We start from the raw sequence: 16058 nt of genomic DNA on the forward strand, positions 1-16058 counted from the left end.
AATGCTCTTGTTTATATGATTTTAATTTCTAATTGCTCATTGCTAGTACATAGAAATAAAACCAATTTTTGTATATTGTCCCTGTATATTTAACCTTGCTAACCTCACTATTCTAGAGCTTTTTTGTAGATACCATCAGCTTTTCTACATAGACAATCACGTTATCTGTAAATAATGACAATTTCACCTCTTCCTTTCCAATCTGGATGGCTTTTATTTCTTTTTCATGACCTACGGCACCAATTAGAACCTTCAATACAACGTTGACTAGAGGCGGTCAAAGTGGAAAACCTCTTGTTTCTGATGCTGGAGGGAAAATATTCAGTCCCTTACAATTATGTATGATTTCAGCTGTAAGCTTTTCCTAGATGTCCTTCATAAGGTTAACTTCTATTTCTATTTTGCTGAGTTTTTATCAAGAATCACTGTTGAAATTTCTGCTGTTTTGAGATGGCTTTTATTTTTCAGTTTTTAATGTAGTGAATTATATGGATTGAGTTTTGGAAGTTTGTATTCCTTGGAAAACCCCACTCAATCATGATGTATTGTCCTTTTAATATAGGACATTTCTTAACCTCAGCAATAGTGGCATTGGGGGTTGGATGGTTCTTTGTCAGGGGCTGTCTTATGCATTGTAGGATGTTTAGCAGCGTCTCTAGCTTCTACCCACTAGATGCTAGTATCACCACTTGCCCCCAGTTGTGACAACCAAAAATGTCTCCAGATTGCCGGATGTCTCCCTGGGTGACAAAATCATAGCTGGTTGAAAACCACTGTTATATATTATTAAATGTGATTTGGTAAAATTTTCTTTAAAAATTTTGTGTCTGTTCATAAGGGATATTTTTTTTTCTGGTAATGTCTTTGTTGGATTTTGTATCAGTAATTCTGGCCCTAAGGAATGAATTGGAAAGTATTTCTTCCTTTTTAATTATACAGAAACATTTGTATCAAACTGATATTATTTCTTCCTTAAATAACTGGTAGAATTCACTAGTGAAGTCATCTGTCACTGGAGATCTGTGTGTAGGGTGTGGGGAGGGTTTTAACTACAACTTAATTTTTTTTGGAAGATTTATGGATATTCCGGTTATCTGTTTCTTCTTGAGTGAACTTTAGTAGTTTGTGCCTTTCAAGGAATTGATCCATTTCATCTAATTTATTGAGTTTGTGGACATAAAGTAGATCACAGTGTTCCTTTCTATTCATTTAATGCTGTAAGATCTGTAGTGCTATCACCTCTTTCACTCCGGATATTAGTAATTTATATCTAGTATCTTTTTTTTCTTGATAAACCTGGTTGAGTTTGATCAACATTATTTATCTCAAGCAGTCAATTTATGTTTCATTTATTTTCACTTTTTTTTCTGTTGTCTTTCTTGTTTTGTGCTTTTGCTATTTTTTTTCCTTCTGCTTACTTTAGTTTTAATTTGCTCTTCTTTCTCTAACTTCTTAAGCTACAGCTTAATTCATTTAATTGAGACTTCCTTTTTCCCCCCAGTATAATCATTTAATGTTTCAAATTTCTCTCCAAGCTGTGCTTTAGTTGTATTCCACAGATTTTGATAAGTTGTGTTTTTATTTTCATTCAATTAGAAGTATTTTCTGAAATCTTTTTGATTTCGTATTTGACCCATGGGTTTCTTAGAAGTGTGTTTAGTTCTCAACTACTTGAATATTATCTAGGTTCCATTTATAAATTTTAAATTATTTTGTTTTGATAGAGAACATACTCTGTGTAAGTTCAGTCTCTTAAAATGTATTGTGGAACAAGATGACATAGCCTTATCTATTTCTGCTTCTCCCCACTAAGTAAAACTATAAACCCTGGAAATAATGCAAAAGACAATCAAAGGAGAACTCTGAAAGATGGAAAGAGGAAGGTAATCTGGTTAGGGACCCAAGGAAGCACTAGAAGAACAGCATATTCAGGGCATCTTATAACCTCCCCCTTCAGAAGATGACAATTCAGGCCCAGCATGTCCTGACTCCAGCTTAGTTACAGAAGGCGTCTCAGATAGGCTTATTCTTCCCCCAGATTGAAAGGGGTATCCAACAACAGCAGGCTAGTCAAGACAAGCGTTTCTACCACAGTACACAAACACACACACACACACACAAAATGGCAACTATGTGAGATTATGTGTTAACTAACTTGATTATGGTAATCATTTCACAATGTATATGTATATCAAAGCATCATGTTGTACACTTTTGATATGTGCAAGTTTTTTGCCAATTATACCTCAGTAAAACTGAAAAAATTCATCTCTATGTATTGTGTTGCATTACATATATTGGGGGAATAAGAAAAGAATTGGAGGACGGTTTCTAACAAAACAGATTTCAATTTTTACAATTTAAAACGTTCACATTCTTTTTTGTATTTTATTTGAGTTACATGGGTAATTAAGTATAATGGCATAAGTAAATATAGTATTTAAGTTTAGATATTGCCTATGTCTTTTACTTTTCATAATCCCAACATTGAATATAGCTCGGCTCGATAGCAGAGGAGCTTTTTATTTTATTTTTTGGGGCGTCCGTGAACTATGTGTATATGTTGTCCAGACATAGGACAGGGAGAAAGAAGGACTACCAGAGAAGAGCTGGGAAAGAAAGGTTTGGGTTCAGGGATGCAATTTTTGCCAGAAAAGTTGACTTTAAAAAAATAAATAAATTTATTTATTTATTTATTTTGGCTGCATTGGGTCTTTGCTGCTCCGCGCAGGCTTTCTCTAGTGGGGGGGGGGGGGCGGGGGCTACTCTTCGTTGCAGTGCACAGGCTTCTCATTGCAGTGGCTTCTCTTGTTGCGGTGTGCAGACTTCAGTAGTTGTGGCACGTGGGCTCAGTAGTTGTGACTTGCAGGATCTAGAGAGCAGGCTTAGTAGTTGTGGTGCACGGGCTTAGTTGCTCCACGGCATGTGGGATCTTCCTAGACCAGGGCTTGAACCCGTGTCCCCTGCATTGGCAGGCGGATTCTTAACCACTGCACCACCAGGGAAGTCCTGACATTTTTTTTAAACTCTTGGTTGGTTAGTAACAAAGACCACACTCAAGCTCTAACAGTAGGTGAGTTGGTGTCAAAATCTAAAATGCCAGTTTCCAAGCAGAATTTTAAAACATATATGGTCACAAGAAAGTGTTAGGAGTGATTATTCCTGGAGAGTAGGATTAAAGGAACTTGAGGAGGGGGTAAGAAGAGGGATTTTACTTTTCATTTTGTACTAGTAGAGGAGCTTTTTAAATAAAATGCTTTAAATCTGTAAATGTATGTTTAGTCTTACTTATTCCCCATCAAGTTTGTTAGAAACTGATACATTCAAATTTTATTATATTTATTTAATATTTATAGTTAATATTTATTTAAGCTAACTATTAACTTCTGTTTTATTTTCAGAACTGAAGGCAGAAGCTAGTCTAATGGACCAGATGAGTAGTTGTGATAGTTCATCAGATTCCAAAAGTTCGTCATCTTCAAGCAGTGAGGATAGTTCTAGTGATTCAGAAGATGAAGAGTGCAGATCCTCTCCTTCTGATCCAGGGAATTATGTCTCAAAACATCCTACCATGTCTACCATGCCACAGTGCAGGATTCCTGAGATAGTGGCCGGTCATAATAAACATCATGACAGCAATGGCCTTCTGATGAATACTTTAAGTAAGTATACATAAGCATGAGTAATTGGAAAAGTAAGAATTCACAGTGGAGCCATACTGATTATGGTCTAAAATTTGCATACAGAGAAAGACTTCTTTTTTATGCATTTGACAGTATTAACCATTACCTTCTTTTTTTTTAATTTATTTTTTTATACCGTAGGTTCTTATTAGTTACCTATTTTTTACATATCAATGTATATATGTCAATCCCAATCTCCCAATTCATCCCACCAGCACCCCCCCCAGCACTTCCTCCCCTTGGTGTCCATATGTTTGTTCTCTAAATCTGTCTATTTCTGCCTTGCAAACCGGTTCATCTGTACCATTTTTCTAGGTTCCACATATATGCGTTAATATATGATATTTGTTTTTCTCTTTCTGACTTACTACACTCTGTATGACAATCTCTAGTTCCATCCACGTCTCTACAAATGACCCAATTTCGTTCCTTTTTATGGCTGAGTAATATTCTATTGTATATATGTACCACATCTTCTTAATCCATTCGTCTGTCAGTGGGCATTTAGGTTGCTTCCATGACCTGGCTATTGTAAATAGTGCTGCAATGAACATTGGGGTGCATATGTCTTTTTGAATTATGGTTTTCTCTGGGAATATGCCCAGTAGTGGGATTGCTGGGTCATATGGTAATTCTATTTTTAGTTTTTTAAGGAACCTCTGTACTGTTCTCCCTAGTGGCTGTATCAATTTACATTCCCACCAACAGTGCAAGAGGGTTCCCTTTTCTCCACACCCTCTCCAGCATTTGCTGTTTGTAGATTTTCTGATGATGCCCATTCTAACCAGTGTGAGGTGATATCTCATTGTAGTTTTGATTTGCATTTCTCTGATAGTTAGTGATGTTGAGCAGCTTTTCATGTGCCTCTTGGCCATCTGTATGTCTTCTTTGGAGAAATGTCTATTTAGGTCTTCTGCCCATTTTTTTGATTGGGTTGTTTGTTTTTTTAATATTGAGCTGAATGAGCTGTTTATATATTTTGGAGATTAATCCTTTGTCCATTGATTCGTTTGCAAATATTTTCTCCCATTCTGAGTATTGTCTTTTCGTTTTCTTTATAGTTTCCTTTGCTGTGCAAAAGCTTTTAAGTTTCATTAGGTCCATGTGTTTATTTTTGTTTTTCTTTCCATTACTCTAGGAGGTGGGGCAAAAAAGGTCTTGCTGTGATTTATATCAAAGAGTGTTCTGCCTATGTTTTCCTCTAAGAGTTTTATAGTGTCCGGTCTTACATTTAGGTCTTTAATCCATTTTGAGTTTATTTTTGTGTATGGTGTTAGGGAGTGTTCTAATTTCATTCTTTTACATGCAGCTGCCCAGTTTTCCCAGCACCACTTATTGAAGAGACTGTCTTTTCTCTATTGTATATCCTTGCCTCCTTTGTCATAGATTAGTTGACCATAGGTGCATGGGTTTATCTCTGGGCTTTCTATCCTGTTCCATTGATCTATCTTCCTGTTTTTGTGCCAGTACCATATTGTATTGATTACTGTAGCTTTGTAGTATAGTCTGAAGTCAGGGAGTCTGATTCCTCCAGCTCCGTTTTTTTCCCTCAAGACTGCTTTGGCTATTCGGGGTCTTTTGTGTCTCCATACAAATTTTAAGATTTTTTGTTCTAGTTCTGTAAAGAATGCCACTGGTAATTTGATAGGGATTGCACTGAATCTGTAGATTGCTTTGGGTAGTATAGTCATTTTCATAATATTGATTCTTCTAATCCAAGAACATGGTATATCTCTCCATCTGTTTGTGTCATCTTTGATTGCTTTCATCAGTGTCTTATAGTTTTCTGAGTACAGGTCTTTTACCTCCCTAGGTAGGTTTATTCCTAGGTATTTTATTCTTTTTGTTGCAGTGGTAAATGGGAGTGTTTCCTTAATTTCTCTTTCACATTTTTCATCATTAGTGTATAGGAATGCAAGAGATTTCTGTACATTAATTTTGTATCCTGCAACTTTACCAAATTCATTGATTAGTTCTAGTAGTTTTCTGGTTACATCTTTAGGATTCTCTATGTATAGTATCATGTCATCTGCAAACAGTGACAGTTTTACTTCTTCTTTTCCAATTTGTGTTCCTTTTATTTCTTTTTCTTCTCTGATTGCGGTGGCTAGGACTTCCAAAACTGTGTTGAATAATAGTGGTGAGGATGAACATCCTTGTCTTGTTCCTGATCTTAGAGGAAATGCTTTCAGTTTTTTCACCATTGAGAATGATGTTTGCTGTGGGTTTGTCATATATGGTCTTTATTATGTTGAGGTAGGTTCCCTCTATGCCCAGTTTCTGGACAGTTTTTATCATAAATGGGTGTTGAATTTTGTCAAAAGCTTTTTCTGCATCTATTGTGATGATCATATGGTTTTTATTCTTCAATTTGTTAATATGGTGTATCACATTGATTGATTTGCATATATTGAAGAATCCTTGCATCCCTGGGATAAACCACACTTGATCATGGTGTGTGATGCTTTTAATGTGTTGTTGGATTCTGTTTGCTAGTATTTTGTTGAGGATTTTTGCATCTATATTCATCAGTGATATTGGTCTGTAATTTTCTTTTTTTGTAGTATCTTTGTCTGTTTTTGGTATCAGGGTGATGGTGGCCTCGTAGAATGAATTTGGGAGTGTTCCTTCCTCTGCAACTTTTTTGGAAGAGTTTGAGAAGGATAGGTGTTAGCTCTTCTCTAAATGTTTGATAGAATTCACCTGTGAAGCCATCTGGTCCTGGACTTTTGTTTGTTGGAAGATTTTTAATCACAGTTTCAATTTCATTACTTGTGATTGGTCTGTTCATAGTTTCTATTTCTTCCTAGTTCAGTCTAGGAAGGTTATACCTTTCTAAGAATTTGTCCATTTCTTCCAGGTTGTCCATTTTATTGGCATAGAGTTGCTTGTAGTAGTCTCTTATGATGCTTTGTATTTCTGCGGTGTCCATTGTAACTTCTCCTTTTTCATTTCTAATTGTATTGATTTGAGTCCTCTCCCTCTTTTTCTTGATGAGTCTGGCTAAAAGTTTATCAGTTTTGTTTATCTTTTCAAAGAACCAGCTTTTAGTTTTATTGATCTTTGCTATTGTTTTCTTTGTTTCTATTTCATTTATTTCCACTCTGATCTTTATGATTTCTTTCCTTGTACTAACTTTGGGTTTTATTTGTTCTTCTTTCTCTAGTTCCTTTAGGTGTAAGGTTAGATTGTTTATTTGAGATTTTTCTTGTTTCTTGAGGTAGGAGTGTATTGCTATAAACTTCCCTCTTAGAACTGCTTTTGCTGCATCCCATAGGTTTTGGGTTGTCGTGTTTTCGTTGTTATTTGTCTCTAGATATTTTTTGATTTCCTCTTTGATTTCTTCAGTGATCTCTTGGTTATTTAGTAACGTATTGTTTAGCCTCCATGAGTTTGTGTTTTTTACATTTTTTTCCCTGTGATTGATTTCTAATCTCATAGTGTTGTGGTCAGAAAAGATGCTTTGTTATGATTTCAATTTTCTTAAATTTACCGAGGCTTGTCTTTTGACCCAAGATGTGATCTATCCTGGAGAATGTTCCATGTGCACTTGAGAAGAAAGTATAATCTGCTGTCTTTGGATGGAATGTCCTATAAATATCAATTAAATCTATCTGGTCTGTTGTGTCATTTAAAGCTTGTGTTTCCTTATTAATTTTCTGTCTGGAGGATCTGTCCATTGGTGTAAGTGAGGTGTTAAAGTCCCCCACTATTATTGTGTTACTATCGATTTCCTCTTTTATAGCTGTTAGCAGTTGCCATATGTATTGAGGTGCTTCTATGTTGGGTGTATATATATTTATAATTGTTATATCTTCTTCTTGGATTGATCCCTTGATCATTATGTAGTGTCCTTCCTTGTCTCTTGTAACATTCTTTGTTTTAAAGTCTATTTTATCTGATATGAGTATTGCTACTACACCTTTCTTTTGATTTCCATTTGCATGGAATATCTTTTTCCATCCCCTCACTTTCAGTCTGTATGTGTCCCTAGGTCTGAAGTGGGTCTCTTGTAGAGAGCATATATACAGGTCTTGTTTTCGTATCCATTCAGTGAGCCTGTGTCTTTTGGTTGGAGCATTTAATCCATTCACGTTTAAGGTAATTATCGATATGTATGTTCCTATTACCATTTTCTTCATGGTTATGGGTTTGTTTTTGTGCATCCTTTTCTTCTCTTGTGTTTCCCACTTAGAAAAGTTCCTTTAGCATTTGTTGTAGACCTGGTTTGGTGGTGCTGAATTCTGTTAGTGTTTGCTTGTCTGTAAACCTTTTGATTTCTGTGTCGAATCTGAATGAGATCCTTGCCTGGTAAAGTAATCTTGGTTGTAGGTTCTTTCCTTTCATTACTTTAAATATATCATGCTACTCCCTTCTAGCTAGTAGAGTTTCTGCTGAGAAATCAGCTGTTAACCTTATGGGAGTTCCCTTGTATGTTATTGTAGTTTTTCCCTTGTTGCTTTCAGTAATTTTTCTTTGTCTTTAATTTTTGTCATTTTGATTACTCTGTGTCTCGGTGTATTTCTCCTTGGGTTTATCCTGCCTGGGACTCTCTGCACTTCCTGGACTTCGGTGGCTATTTCCTTTCCCATGTTAGGGAAGTTTTCAACTATAATCTCTTCAGATATTTTCTCGAGTCCTTTCTCTCTCTTGTCTCCTTCTGAGACCCCTATAATGTGAATGTTGTTGCGTTTAATGTTGTCCCAGAAGTCTCTTAGGCTGTCTTCATTTCTTTTCATTCTTTTTTCTTTATTTTGTTCCGCAGCTGTGAATTCCACCATTTTGTCCTCCAGGTCACTTATCCATTCTTCTGCCTCAGTTATTCTGCCATTGATTCCTTCTAGTGGATTTTTCATTTCAGTTATAGTATTGTTCATCTCTGTTTATTTGTTCTTTAATTTTTCTAGGTGCTTGTTCTTTAATTCTTCTAAGTCTTTGTTAAACATTTCTTGCATCTTCTTGATCTTTGCCTCCATTCTTTTTCCAGGGTCCTGGATCATCTTCACTGTCATTATTCTGAATTCTTTTTCTGGAAGGTTGCCTATCTCCACTTCATTTAGTTGTTTTTCTGGGGTTTTATCTTGTTCCTTTATCTGGTACATAGTCCTCTTCCTTTTCATTTTGTCTATCTTTCTGTGAATGTGGTTTTCGTTCCACAGGCTGCAGAATTGTAGTTCTTCTTGCTTCTGCTGTCTGCCATCTCAACCATTACCTTCTTATTGAATTATTCATTTCCTTTTGACTCTGTAACATAACGTCCTATTGGCTTTTCTCCTACCTTTCTAGATACTTTTCTGTCTCTTCTTTGCTAGTTTATAAGCTTTTACTCAGTCATTAGAGCTGGGGTTCTGCAAGGCTTAATTCTAGATCCTTTTTTTGTTTTATTCTATATTCTTTCCGCAGATAATCTCCATATTTCTGTTACAGTCAATACTTATATATAGATAACTTGTAAATTTGCATCTCTGACCCATACCTCTGAGCTCTAGACACATAAGTCCAACACATCTCATATTAAAAGGCATTTCAAATTCACCCTGTCCAAAACCAATTTATAATCTTTCACTATGTTTCTTCCTAGTGAAAGGCCGGAATCATCTAATTATGCAAACCAGAAGTGATTGTATTCTAAGGTTGAGTTTCTCTCCCTCTTTACAGTATAGTCAATCCTTCACCTTCACCAAGTCCTGTTTATATTACCTTCTTAATCTCAAAGTCATCTACTTTTCTGCATCTCCACCACTATCACTCTAGTTAAACTTACCATTATTTCTTGCTTTAACAATGCAATGACTTTCTAACTGGTTCACCACTTATCTACTCAAACCCATTTTTGATCCACTAAGTACATTGCGGCCATATTGATCTTTTCATAATTCAAGTATTATTTGTCTCTCCTACTTTAAACTTTACAATAGCTTATAATTTCTTTTAGGATAGAGACAAAACATTTTAACGTAAGAGTCTTGCCTTTTCTGTTCTAGCAACATTTTCCTTCTTTTTGTCACCATACTCAAATACTTTTGCCTACCTCAGGGACTATACCCGTACTGTCCATTCAGCTAGAAATAGTTCTTTCTTTTCATGTAGTTAACTTTTTCTCCTTTAGATTGTAGTTTTATATATACTTTATCAAGAAAGCCTTTCTTGACCTTTCTGAAAAGATCAAATCCCCCTTGTTACAGACCTTCAGAGCAATATCTTCTTTATATCAATTATCATTTATAAATTTATATTTATTTGATTTGTTCTCTTCTAAAGTATAAGCTCCAGGAGGGCAGTGATCTTGCTTATTTTGCTTATCACTGAATACTAGCACCTGGCACAGTACCTGATACGTAGTAGATGCTCAGTAAATTCTTTTTAATAAAGGCGTGCAGGTTGATACTCTCTGGGGGAGAATGGGACTTTCTGTATATTTAAAACTAATCTCACTGTGTTAATTTTAATGGTAAAGTAAATATCTAGGAAAGACCGACTTGCTCTAACTTAATAACAGAAGTAAATAAGGGAGGAGCCAAGCATGGGTGGTAGAGTAAAACTGTGGTTATGGTTATGGTAGTGTAAAACTATGTGTTAATTAGGGACTAGGAAAGGTCTTTTGAACTTCCAGTTATTTATGTATTTAGTGCTATTATTTATAACTTGAGAGGTGAAATTATAGCATCTGATTTCTTGAATGGCCAAATAGTGACAAATACTAGGAGGATAAACAGTAATGAATTTGTATGCCCATAATAATATACCTTCACAATGTATGTAAATGTAACTACATATTTAAAAATGTAGTTACATGTGTGTATTTGTATATATAAAACAAAAATTGACAGAAGTAGGGGAAATTGACAAGTCTATTGTAATGGTAGATTTAATGTATCTGTAATCAAGGATACAGAATTTAGTAAGGGTATAAAATCTTTGAACAACACAATTAACATGCCCTTTTTTTTTGTAATATAATAAATTCTATCTTTTTTCTTTTTTTTTTTTTTTGGTCCACAGCACAGTGTCATTTATGTAAATTAAAATTGGTCATAGGAAGCAATTTATTTTTTGCAAGAGCACAAACAAATGGAAGGAACTACACTGTGATACTTTTCTAGGGATGCTAGGAAATATCACCAACTAGGTGATTTAAAACAACAGAAATGTATTCTCTCACAGTTCTGGAGTCTAGGAGTTAAAATGAAAGTGTCAGCAGGGTTGATTTCTTCTGGAGGATCTGAAAAAGAATCTGTTTTGTGACTCTCCTAGCTTCTGGTGGTTGCTGGCAATCCTTGGTGTTCCTTGGCTTGTAGACACAGTGCTCCAAACTTGGTCTCTGTCTTCCTTCTCTGTGTGTCTGTGTCCACATTTATTTTTTCTTTTTTATACCTTTTTTAAAATTTATTTTTATTGCAGTATAGTTGAATTACAATGTTGTGTTAATTACTGCTATACAGCAAAGTGACTCAGTTATATATATATATTTATTTATATACATTCTTTTTCATATTCTTTTCCATTATCACAGGATATTGAATATAGTTCCCTGTGCTATACAGTAGGACCTTGTTGTTTACCCATTCTATATATACCAGTTTCCATCTGCTAATCCCAAACTCCCAATCCAACCCTCTTCTGCCACCCTCCCCCTTGGCAGCCACCAGTCTATTCTCTGTACCTGATTCTGTTTCTGTTTCATAGATAGGTTCATTTGTGTCATCTTTTAGATTCCACATATAAGTGATATCATATGGTATTTGTCTTTCTCTTTCTGACTTACTTCACTTAGTATGATAATCTCTAGTTGCTTCCACGTTGCTGCAAATGGCATTATTTCGTTCTTTTCTATGGCTGAGTAGTATTCCATTGTATATATGTATATATGTACCACATCTTCTTTATCCATTCATCTGTAGATGGGCATTTAGGTTGTTTCCATGCCTTGGCTATTGTGAATAGTGCTGCTATGAACATAGGGGTGCATGCATCTCTTTGATATAATTATAGTTTTGTCTGGATATATGCCCAGGAGTGGGATTGCTGGATCATATGGTAATTATGTTTTTAGTTTTCTGATGAACCTCCATAATGTTTTCCACAGTAGCTATACCAACTTACATTCCCACCAACAGTGTAGAAGGGTTCCCTTTTCTCCACACCCTCTCCAGCATTTTTTATTTGTAGACTTTTTAGTGATGGCCATTCTGACCAGTGAGAAGTGGTACCTCATTGTAGTTTTGATTTGCATTTCTCTAATAATTAGTGGTGTTGAGCATCTTTTCATGTGCCTATTAGCCATTTGTATTTCTTCTTTGGAGAAATGTCTCTTTAGGTCTTCTGCCCATTTTTCCATTGGGTTGTTTGTCTTTTTGTTGTCAAGCTGTATGAGCTGTTTGTATGTTTTAGAGATTAAGCCCTTGCCAGTCGTATGAGCTGTTTGTATATTTTGGAAATTAAGCCCTTGTCAGTCGCATCATTTGCAAATATTTTCTCCCATTCTGTAGGTTGTCTTTTTGTTTTGTTTATGGTTTCTTTTGCTGTGCAAAAGCTTGTAAGTTTGATTAGCTCCCATTTGTTTTTGTTTTTATTTCTATTGCTTGGGAGGCTGAACATGCCTGTTCTAACAGTAAATACATAGAATCTTACAATCTAAAAATGAGAAGCAGGCATTCTTTTAAGAATATAAATAAAAACCATTTATGGAAATTACTTTCTACTAGGACAAATGAAATAACACATTTAAAAGAATTCATATTTTATTGATCATATCACATGACTATAAAACAATTAGAATATAAATAAATAACAAAAAATAGTTTAAAATACATGCTTAGAAACTTTGGAGCACATACCTAGTGACTTACACATTAAAAGGAAATTACAATGAAATTATAAAATATTTATAGTTAAGCAATATCAGAAATATCTCAACAATTTTGGGGTGCAACCAAAATGATAGAGGGAAATTTGTAGCCTCAAAATGTTCTTTTTTTAAAAAAATTGAAAATAAATGCGTGAAAGTTTCACCTTTAGGAACTAGAAGAACAATAAGATCTTAAAGCAGGAAAAGAAAGTATTATAGATTAGAATTGAAATTAGTATAATAGATAGCAAAGAAACATTAGAGAATCAACAAGACTATAAGTTATTTCTTTGAAAACTTATAAGAAGACCAACCTGTAACTAGGGCTGATGAAGAAGAAAAGAGTAAAACACAGTATTAGGAATGAAAAAGTGGTTAAAATTATAGTATGTTTTTATTTTTTTAATTATGAAAACTTTACAAAAATTTTATCCCAGTAAATTTGACATAAAAATGGATGATTTTCTAGGAAAAAAGTATAATTTACCAAATCTGACACAAAAAGAAGTGGAAAGTCTGAAGAAACCATTAATGATTAACATCTCTTCCTCCTTCATCCTATCTCCATATCCCCAAGATGCTAGAAAATTGAAGATAATTTTACAGATGAATTTTAGCAGATCTTCAAGGAACAAACAATTCTTATCTTCTACAAACTGTTTCAGAGAATAGAAGAGTAGGGTAAGCAACCCAGTTCGTTTATAATTCTAGAGTAATCTCAATATCAAAACTGAACAGGAACAAGACAAAAAGCATTATAGACCAATTTCACTTAAGAACATGGATGTAAAATTACTAAATAAGATATTAGCAAATTGAATAACCACTGTACTTAAAACAAGCAAGCTAAATCATGACCAAGTAAAGCTCATCACAGAAATGTAGGAAATGTTCAATATCTGGAATGATATCAATATAATTTACCACATTAACAGATTACAGGAATAAAGCTGTATGATCATTTCAACAAATTTGAATTTGACAACAGTCAGTATTTATTAATTTTAAAACTTTTACTGAAGATTGAATATAAGGGACTTTCCTTAACGTTATAAAAGTTAATCACAAAGAACAAAACTACTGCCAACATTATACTAGTAGAGACTCCAGAAGCATTTCCATTAAAGTCAGGAAGAAGACAAGGAGAACTAATATCATGATTTCTATTCAACGTTGTACTGAAGGTTCTAGAAAATGCGGTAAAACAAGTAAAAGAAATGAAAATAAGAATCAGAAACAGGAAATAAAATGATCCTTATTTGTAGACAATTTAATTGTCTACATAGAAAATCCAAAGGAATCCACAAACTATAGAAATAGTAAAAGAATTTAGAAATATTTTAGATTCAAAAATGATATGGAAAAATCAGCAGCAATCTTGTTATACAAGTAGTAACCACTTGGAATTTCTTTTAAAAAAATAGTGAATTTCTTTGCTTGATATATTTTATCCAAACTTTAAGTTTCCTAAGAGGAAATAAACCCTTTTTTATTGTTACTGCAGTCATCCCATTTTCAACCTTAGCAGACTCAACACCCGCTTTTATAACATATATTTAAGTCCCCTTTACTATTCTGAAATGAATTTCATAGCTTAATATCATCTAGGTACATACATCTTTGAAAATAATTAATGTAATATTAAGACAAAATGAAAATAGTTTATAATAAAGTAATATATATCCTACTTTGTAAATGTTCAGGCCTGGTGAGACAACATAACAAAGTGCCATATGTTTGCACTTACTTTTAATGAATATATTTGGAATTAAGGGAAGCAAGGCAATATTCAACTCATATGTCAATAATTTTTCTTTTTATTTATCTTGTTAAAATAAGGACTGGAAAGGTATATACATACATATTCATAGAACTGCGTACACAGATAAGTTTTGAGGTGGTGTATTGCTGACCCAAAGCCAATGAGCAACATAGATATCACTGTGTTTTCAGAAACAATTGAAAAAAATCTTTGTAAAGGTCTCAAAATAAAAGTAAAGTCTTCTTTCAGTTTACATGATAGTTGCATCCTTGTAAATTTCAGAGAATTTTATATCTGTGCAAAAGAATACTTTTAGTCTATAAAAATGCAATTAGTTCTGACCTTAAAATTATAAACAGATCTCTCAAGTACATGAGTATCCCACTGGACTTTCAAAAGTTTTACAGACTGTAGAAGGGTTCTTTATTGTTTATGACTGGTCCTTGCATTACAAGACATTTAAGATTCCTAAGTTCCCTGTTCACTAAATGCCACTAGCAATCTGCAAATTCCTGGGACAAGCAACCCCTCACGTACATTTCTGTAACATCTCCTAGGGGGCAGTATTGCTCTCATTGAGAAACATTGGTTTAGGTATCTGAATGCATTTGCTATGGGTATACTCTTTTTTCCAAGTCATAATTACCATTTTGATTGAAAACATATTGCCTTTACTAAGCATCTCATATTCAAAGGCTAATCTCATATCTTCAAAACTGAACATTTCAACCAACAACATGGTAATGCTGTGCTTATAACCTCCGTAGTATGAAGTCTATTAAGAAAAACGGAACTCAGGACATTTGGGTTTGTATCACTTGAGAAACTCATTTTACAGGCATCACATCAAGATAAACATTCTTATGCCATACAATAGTTGTATAATAAGTAGAAACTTAAGCCTTGAACATAAGAAAATTGTCATGTGAACCAGATGCACAAATGAAGCTTTAGCAGGTTTCTTTATCAAGTGATGTAATTAGTTCTGGAGTTCATGCAGTGGACTGAGGTATCTTACAGCAGCTTGTATATGGCCTAAAAAGTACTCATCTTAAATTGGATATTAACTTCAAAATATGCCAGCTTTTGTTGATTGTGGAGTAGTTTAAAAATACAAGAGTTTGTTAACCATTGTAATTTACCACCCAAAAGATTTATCCAATCCTATAGCTTCAAATAAACCCCCTGTAATCAATGACTCCCAAATCTTTTGCAGCTGTAGCCTCTACCCTGAGCTTCAGACTTGTATATCCAATTGCCTATACCATATATACTTGAATATTTACTAGGTATTTCAAATGTACCTTGTTAAAAATTGAACTTGTGATTTTTTTTTACACAATCTTGTTCCTCTGGTTTTTCTCATCTCAGTAAATGATACCACTATTTATCCAGTTGTTTAGACCAGAAATCTTGGGGGGTCATCCTTCACTTTTCTCTTTCTCTCATGCACTAAGTCCAGTACTGTTGATAGTCCTGTAAGCTCTATCTTCAAAGCAAATTATAAATCAGACCACTTAGCACCACCTTCACCTGAACCACCTGAGTCTAAGCCAATATTACTTCTTTTTTCCCCAGTTTTATTGAGATATAATTAACATACAGCACTGTATAATTTTAAAGTGTACAACTGTTTAACTACATACATCCTGCAATGATTACCACTATAGGTTTAGTGACTATCCATCATCTCATATACATAAAACATTAAAGAAATAGGAAAAAATTTTTTTCCTTGCAACAAGAACTCTTAGGATTTACTCTC

The 16058-nt window shown here is 34.2% G+C and overlaps 1 protein-coding gene across 2 annotated transcripts in view; it reads left to right on the forward strand.

Moving 5' to 3' along the window:
- The window catches only part of EAF2 (ELL associated factor 2), a 53725-nt gene that overhangs the window by 30451 nt on the left and 7216 nt on the right, over positions 1-16058 (forward strand). For both annotated transcript variants that reach the window (XM_061194234.1, XM_061194235.1), the window contains exon 5: positions 3402-3662. In XM_061194234.1, the coding sequence (XP_061050217.1) occupies positions 3402-3662 (261 nt within the window). The remainder of the gene's footprint in view (positions 1-3401; positions 3663-16058) is intronic.

The sequence above is a fragment of the Eubalaena glacialis genome, chromosome 6 (genome assembly GCF_028564815.1).
Source record: "Eubalaena glacialis isolate mEubGla1 chromosome 6, mEubGla1.1.hap2.+ XY, whole genome shotgun sequence".
In the NCBI taxonomy this organism is placed as follows: domain Eukaryota; kingdom Metazoa; phylum Chordata; class Mammalia; order Artiodactyla; family Balaenidae; genus Eubalaena; species Eubalaena glacialis.